Here is a 7,733-nt window from a genome sequence, read left to right as displayed (position 1 = left end):
GGCGGCCAATTAATTTCCAGCTTCAAATCTAAACCCACTTCCATCCATTTTCACACTGAAATTCAGCACCCTCCTCCTCAATTCCTCCCCCACTTCAGCAAAATGTGATGCGTCGATGATTTGATTTTGAAACAGTTCATGGGGTCTATAAGCTTGAAGACATGGATCATGAAGTTTCCACCCATTTTACCTTCTGATTTTCGCATCATAGCTCTCAAAAAGAGCATTGTTCCGCCTTTTTAAACGTTGGAAGGTTACGTTTTCCATATAGGAAGCTTGAAACCTCGTAGTTTGTAGGCACAGGGGCAGGGGAAGCAATGGCTTTACAAATGAGCTGTCAGAACAACAGGCAGAAGCATGTCGATTTGAGTGATGGTGGAGGAGAAAAATGGGTCAAATATTATTCTTCACATCATCAAATACTGTTGGTGGGTGAGGGTGATTTCTCCTTCTCCCTTTGCTTGGCTCAATCCTTTGGTTCAGCTTTCAACATCGTTGCTTCTTCCCTTGACACCTATGGTCTCTCTCTCTCTCTCTCTCTCTCTCTCTCTCACACACACACACACACTCTGCTCTTGCATTTGTGTGTGCAATGTTTCTTCTTCAAAATTTTCCCCTTTCTTGTGACAGCTGTTATTTTGAATAATGGAGTTATCTAAAACTGCATAGGGTTTTTCTGATTGCTTGATGATGACGCTTCTTACAAATACTACGTTAAGTGTTTATTTTTCACCCTCTTCCCTCTTGAAATAACTATTATTTTCCCTTAGTAGTTTGCAAAACGATGGATTTGTTCATCAAGTGAGTTTGATTTCTGTTCGCTTGTTGCTTTCTAAGCACCCAAAAGAAGTCAAGCTATGCCCTGCAATTTCGCTGAAGGGATCATTGATAATCGGAAGGTTTCTCGTTTGTGATTTTAACTCCATGTACATAAGGAATCTTAACATTTGACCTTTTATATATTTATTTTTTTATTGTCATTTGTATTTTGCGTACCCTACGAAAAGTTTCTAGGAGGAGTCAAGGAGCTAAATATTTGACTTTCTTTAGTTATTCTAATGAAGCTTAGTTCAGACATAAATCTCGCCTTAATCGTTGCTTGCTTAGATGGTTTTCTGATTCTTCATGATTTGTGGAAGTGCTTGTGTTTATATACTATTCTTCCATTTTTCTATGAGCATCCCATAGATTTTGTTGTCTGAATCAATTGTTTCTATTTCTGCGCATGTTATCTAATTTGTGGACTGTGGATTCCATCGATCTGGTTTACTCTTCTGCTTTTCGTAATTGTTGTTACTACAGTGTTGAATGTTTGTCATGTCATTGATTACTTTTTCTGTTCATTAAGATCAAGTTGTGAGGAAGTACAAGAAGGCGATGTCAAATTTGATTGCCTTAACAAAAATGGGAGCATGTGTGTTGCATGGAGTTGATGCAACCCAAATGAAATTTCATCCATACTTGGAAATGAGGAGATTTGATAGAATTATATTCAACTTCCCTCATGCAGGCTTTCATGGCAAAGAAGACAACTTCTCCATGATTCAGTGAGTTCCCTGTTAGAATTCATATTACTATTGTCTAACATCTCTGTGTGTCTGTAATACAATATAAAGACTGTGTTAGATGCATAATGTAAAATCATCTCGGATCTTTCCATAAGTATTGTGTTTAAGCTTTTCTAAGGGACTGTACAGACATGCCAATTTCTCTTGCTCAAAGTCTGATTTCCAACAGAGAAAAATAAGCGGCAATCTTGATATCTGGTCCTCATACATTAATCTAATGATTCTGCTGTACATTTGTGCGTTTTAGTTTAAGCCGATTCGGTTTGGTACATGAACCATTTAGTTTTCCTAGCATTTGGCTGCTTATGTATAAGATGGTTGGCTATAGAAAATATGCAAAGACAGTGTGTCTGTAAACAGATATACATCGAAACTTGCATGTATTGTATTATTTGTACGTCCAAACATTGATTATTCTGGCTAAAAAGCTCTGGTGCTTTCACTAAAAGACAATGCATGGGCAAGGTTGATTCAGTCATTTCATTGGACACTTGCAGTTGTTATGCTGTGGGAAATTATTTGAATGCTCATGCATGTGATAATTTTTCAGAAGGAAAAAACTCCAAGTACCTCTATCTGTCTATCAAGCAAGAAGTAAGGGCGTTTTGGTCAATACAGCTTATGAAGATTATTGACCCTACTAGTATAGAACTTGATATTCCTTATATCCACAGATTTTTGTAATTATGCATCTCTCCACCCCTCAATACGCACACAACCTCTTTTGTCTGGTTTCAGTTGTTTTGTTATTGATGCAATTTGACACATCTTTCTATATATTGCACCGAGTTTAAAGAATAAGTTGCACTATTTATAACTTGTGAATATTGATTGATATATTCTTATATTGATGATTGTATAATATGTAACGGCATTCTAAGCGAATTATTGCAAATTCTCCTCCAGTTAATTTGTGTATGTGAAGGCTTTAGCATCCTTCTTTTTTTCATTTTTTGGATTTACAGGAAACACAAGGACCTTGTACGTGGGTTCTTTATGAATGCAAGTAGCATGCTGAGGTCCAATGGTGAAATTCATGTTAATCACAAGACCAACCCGCCATTTGATGCCTGGTGCATACCGGAACTTGGGATTCGAAGCTTTCTATGGCCAATTGGGTGTATGGAATTCAGGAAAGAAGATTACCCGGGTTATAATAACAAGCGAGGTGACGGGACCAGGTGTGATGAGCCTTTCCCCCTCGGTAAGTGCAGCACGTTCAAGTTTGCCTTGTTAACAAAGAATGACTTCTACCCCACAAGCCAAACAATTCTGAGTAATCATCACTACCCTCTGATAAGCCTCAATCCTCACTCACCACCGTCAGCAATTAGTTGCAGAAATGGACACCTTCCAATGTTAGAAGGAGGAGGAGGCTACTTAAACGGTGGAATAGATTTTCTGGGAAGAGCTGGTGATGTTGGTGGAACCAGTTGTGATTTGCAGAGATCATTGCGGTCTGAATCAACTGTGTTTGGGCATCCACAAACAGATTATGTTATGAATATGGATATGATTCTGGGGAAACAAGTTTCTGGTTATGTTCATGGAATCAGTTCTGACTTACACAGATCATCACGACCTAAATCAACTGAGTTTAGTTATCCACCAACAGGACATGTTAGAAATATGGATACGATAGGGGGAAGACACCTTCCAATGTTAGAAGGAAGAGGAGGCTACTTAAACGGTGGAATAGATTTTCTGGGAAGAGCTGGTGGTGTTGGTGGAACAGTTGTGATTTGCAGAGATCATTGCGGTCTGAATCAACTGTGTTTGGGCATCCACAAACAGATTATGTTATGAATATGGATATGATTCTGGGGAAACAAGTTTCTGGTTATGTTCATGGAATCAGCTCTGACTTACACAGATCATCACGACCTAAATCAACTGAGTTTAGTTATCCACCAACAGGACATGTTAGAAATATGGATATGATTGGGGGGGAGATTTTTTTCTGAATATGTTCATGGAATTAGTTCTGACTTGCAGAGACGCTCATGGCCTGAATCCAGTAATGTTGTGCATCTTGGAACTGATACCCTTAGGCCCTACTATGCCGGTTGGTCCTAGAGTTGGAAATGAAGCCTCTCAATTTGTGGTTCTGGTTGCTAAACCTTTGTTTTGTGGCTTTGTTGGTTATCTTTTAGGTCCCGTTTGTACGAAGCATTGAAAATGAAGGATTGGGATTGGGATTGCAATTGAAAAAATCATTAAAATAGTACTTAGTATGAATAATTGTTTGTTATATGGGATTAGGTATGCCCATAAAGGTGGGATTGGGGAATACCACTTCCTCCCATGGTATTCTCTAATCCCACATACATGGCTTTGACTAATCCCATATATCAAACAATCTCTTATACTAAACACTCTCTTAATAGATTTTTTCAATTGTAATCCCAATCCCAATCCTTCATTTTCAATGCTTTCTACCAAACGTAACCTTAGGTTCTTTTGTTGGCCTGCAGCTACTAGCTGCACTGTGAAGCTGTGCAATTTGATGTTAACTTGGATTTCTAAACTCTAAAGTACTTGGTGTTGAATGAAAAGAAAGAAATCAAAGGGCGATGTGGGTCTTATTTTTGGGTGGACCCATATGAACGAGGAAAAATGTGATTCCATATGTCAAAATGTTTACTTTTAAAGAAAAATAGTTGAGGAGTCTGTTTTAGTCCGAAACAATGCCTCAATCATTTTGCCTTCTAATCTCAAACTACCTCTGTTAATTACATATAACAATTGAAAGTTTTCACCAATGAGAATAGGTTCCACTTTTCAATACAAATAATTAAATAGAGTAGTTTATAAAAATAGATACACATTAATTATAAATAACTAATTTAATTAATTTTTTAATATTTATAAATTAGTTTTTTTTGGTAATATAAATTAGTTATTATGAATAAATTCATGCTGAACTCAACCTTATTCTTAGTTTCCTCTTTCGCTAGTTTAGTAACTTAGCCAAACTATCCTCTTTACTGGGACTGATGGGATCAGGCAATGAACTATTGATCTTTCTGATCAACATTTGAATAATAGATTTATAATTACAACTTAAATGTTAGCAATATTAGTGACCAAAAAAAAAACTTTTACTTGTGAGCTGATATGCTGAATGATCCATTGAATTTAATGATCGTAAATTCCAAGTTATTCATTAACTTTTTAGATTTATGAACTTAGCTTAAATTCCAATTTAAATTCAATGCATTCGTCATAAGAAGTTGAATTAATTAAGTCAATTCAATAACATGAAATAGAAAATAACATCATTCTGTTGTGGAATCTGAATGTACTTAAAATTGCTTGATATATGTTGGTTTTTTTACAGTATTAATAATTATTCATCAAGATAAAAATTAAAGTTTCTAGATAAACTATTTCTCAGCTAGACATTCGCAGATATCTCTCATTTATATAATTATTGCATTTTTCATTTCATTTCTATTTTCACTAACCAAATAATTTGACATGGAGATTACCAAAACTTTTAATTTATGAAGCAGTCTGACTAATGATCCACATTTGTAAATTAATCAAATCCAGCAAAGCAACCAGGCGCAACTTGCTCCTCATGTAATTAGTGTAATCTAATAATAGAAAAATTACTTATAGTAATGAGCGACTTTAAAAGCAAAATTATTAATCAATGATTAGCTGTAATTAAGAATGTTAGTCGCCAATAATTAATGATTCATATGCCCTTACAGTTGAAGTGCGAATCCTGGACCCCACCAAAAATATGAAAGAAATAGTAGGAATTGACCAGAAACTGATTTTAATGTAACTTGTGGTAATCATATTTTTTCTTAATTGTCCATATATACAGCTATTGCATTGTTGTGACACTGTGAACACCGAGCAGACTCCTTGTTGCATTAATTTGTTGTTGGCTAATATAATATGCCCAATATTTTTTCCTTTTATGGGTTTGCCATAGTCATTGTATTAAAAAATAAAAATAAACGTGTGTGTGTATTAAGTTGTAGCCTTAGAAAATAGGATATATATATTAACTTAAAGTATCATAAAGACTTTTAATCTTTTTGATATAATATATTGTCTCTGATCTTTAATATAAAACCTTGTTTGCCTTTTATTTTAGTTCTAAATGTAAGATCTCAATCTACTTTATCTCTCATATTTATCTATTTTTTTCCAAGATAATCCTTTAATAATAGTAGTTCTAGATAACAAACTTAGTTAATAAGGATATTTCAGGAAAAACAACACATATTCATTAGAAATAACTAATTTAACTAAGTTTCTTAATCTCTCCAAATTAATTAACTGGGTCTTATAATTAGGACCGGAGGTAATATAAAACAAATCCCACTTCCTTCACGGACACACTCTATATATATATATATATATATATATAACTAGAGAGAGAGAGAGAGAGAGACGAAATGAATTCAGCATCATTATCGCCTCATCACATTCGATCATACTTGCAGAGCCTGAAAGCACACAGAAGCATATGAAAAATCAAGCATGAAGGTAAGATGAGTCTTGTTCTAATGCAGATAGAATAGTTAATTATACCAACTATTATTCTGATAATGCATGCTTTGAAATTCGCTCCTCCCTCCCTCCCCCTACCCCTCTCTCTCTCTATATATATATACACATATATGTTAAAATGAAATGCACTATCTATGCTTGGTACTGATGATGCAGCAAAAAATAGTGATCAAAGCGACATTAGACTGTAACAAATGCAGAAGCAAGGCCCTCACAATTGCAGCCGCAGCTAAAGGTACGTACATATATATGCATGCCATCAACTTAATTACTAATATATTGTGTGGCAATTAATTAATGTCGTGACTTGAATAATAATGTGCATGTCATGGATCGATGATGATCATGGGTTGAAGAATCGGTATTAACCGGTGTAAAGGATTTTTCTACAATAGTGAGAGAATGAAAGCGAATAATGTTTGGTACTTGTTACCATACAGGCGTGAGTTCGGTGTCCATAGAAGGCAGAGACAGAGACCAGGTGGTGGTGGTCGGAGATGATGTCGACCCGGTTTGTTTGGCGAGGCTTCTCAGAAAGAAGTTCCGCCATGCAAGCATATTGAGTGTTCAACAGCTGAAACAAGAGAGCAAAGAGGAGAAGAATAACAAGGAAGAGGATTATGACAATAAGGTTCCACCTTATTGTCCCACTACTCATCACTACCCACCATACCCTATCTCCTCTTGTCATGTAGTTCATGATCCTTACCCTACTAGTTTTTGCTCCATTCTCTAAGACTTCTTATTAAATATATACCTCAACTAGATCTCAAACCCCGTGCATTTCATATTCATATAAGATATTTGACAGAGTTTTTTGTTCTTGTGTCAAGAACATAATACAACCCTCCCTTCTCTTTTATTCGTTTTTGGAACCGGCTATAAAACATAGACAAAAACAAAGTTAAATTCATTATGCAATGTATGAAGTTTGAAATTAGATATCATTTTGTTCAAGACTATATGAGCAGTGACCATTAACAGTTTAATTTCATAAGTAAATCTGCTGGAATCATCTCATGAAATGTAATTAATCTGGGAAAGCCTAAAAATTGGTTATATCGATGTTTTTGTAGTGTCCCGTACGCCAAAGTCTTATATTTGGAGGATTAAACATTTATTACATACGGAAGTGTTACACAAATTTCATTTAAAAAAAAAAAACATTGGACTACATAACAATATTTAGTTTTTTTTTTTTAAAAAAAAAAAAAGGGACTCAGCGAGAGATTTGACTCAACCTTTTTTTCCCTTTAACTATTATTAATGCAACAAAAGCTCTCAAGCATAATTTGTTTACACAACTATCTGTGATGCTAACAAATTTAAATATTATTACGTCCAAATAGCTCATTTTTCTTAATTATGAATTTTTTTATCATAGTGCTCAAACAAATAACCTTATTTAAAGGAGTATTAAACTCCTTCTACTTGATCCAAACTGCCAATGACTATGGTAGAGTACATGTTAACATTTTATATGTATGCTTTTCTTTCTTTACTAAATTTATTATGTATGGTTGTACTCTTTCGGTCTTTAATATTGAGTTAATTTTAGTCTTAAATATAAGACCTATTTCTCATATTTATTATTTTTTTTTAAATTACCTTTATAGATACTCTCTCAACCAT

General features: G+C 34.7%; 2 protein-coding genes and 1 long non-coding RNA gene across 3 annotated transcripts; all 3 read left to right on the top strand.

The window, feature by feature from the left end:
* Positions 1-263: 263 nt before the first annotated feature.
* On the top strand, positions 264-3,308 carry LOC114712461 (heavy metal-associated isoprenylated plant protein 41-like; the record flags this gene model as incomplete). The annotated part of the gene is made up of 3 exons (XM_028897009.1): positions 264-519; positions 1,349-1,547; positions 2,534-3,308. Coding segments are annotated over exons 1-3 (1,176 nt in total), but the record flags the coding sequence as incomplete, so codon positions are not given.
* On the top strand, positions 3,309-4,087 carry LOC114712464 (uncharacterized). The gene is made up of 2 exons (XR_003737242.1): positions 3,309-3,721; positions 4,023-4,087. It is a non-coding gene; the product is annotated as an uncharacterized LOC114712464 (long non-coding RNA).
* Positions 4,088-6,071: 1,984 nt separating this feature from the next.
* Positions 6,072-6,837, top strand: LOC114712462 (heavy metal-associated isoprenylated plant protein 47-like). The gene is made up of 3 exons (XM_028897010.1): positions 6,072-6,077; positions 6,258-6,336; positions 6,542-6,837. The coding sequence occupies exons 1-3, from the start codon at positions 6,072-6,074 to the stop codon at positions 6,835-6,837; spliced, it is 381 nt and encodes a 126-aa protein (XP_028752843.1).
* The last annotated feature ends 896 nt before the right edge of the window (positions 6,838-7,733 follow it).

This window comes from Neltuma alba, unplaced genomic scaffold (genome assembly GCF_004799145.2).
Source record: "Neltuma alba isolate B1F8T4 unplaced genomic scaffold, ASM479914v2 tig00011362_pilon, whole genome shotgun sequence".
In the NCBI taxonomy this organism is placed as follows: domain Eukaryota; kingdom Viridiplantae; phylum Streptophyta; class Magnoliopsida; order Fabales; family Fabaceae; genus Neltuma; species Neltuma alba.
This window is presented reverse-complemented; position numbering and strand designations above follow the sequence as displayed.

Bases quoted from the DNA above. Each gene is read 5' to 3' on its own strand.
- LOC114712462 (XM_028897010.1), top strand. The intron at 6,337-6,541 runs GTACGTACATAT...GTTACCATACAG, and splicing joins AATTGCAGCCGCAGCTAAAG to GCGTGAGTTCGGTGTCCATA.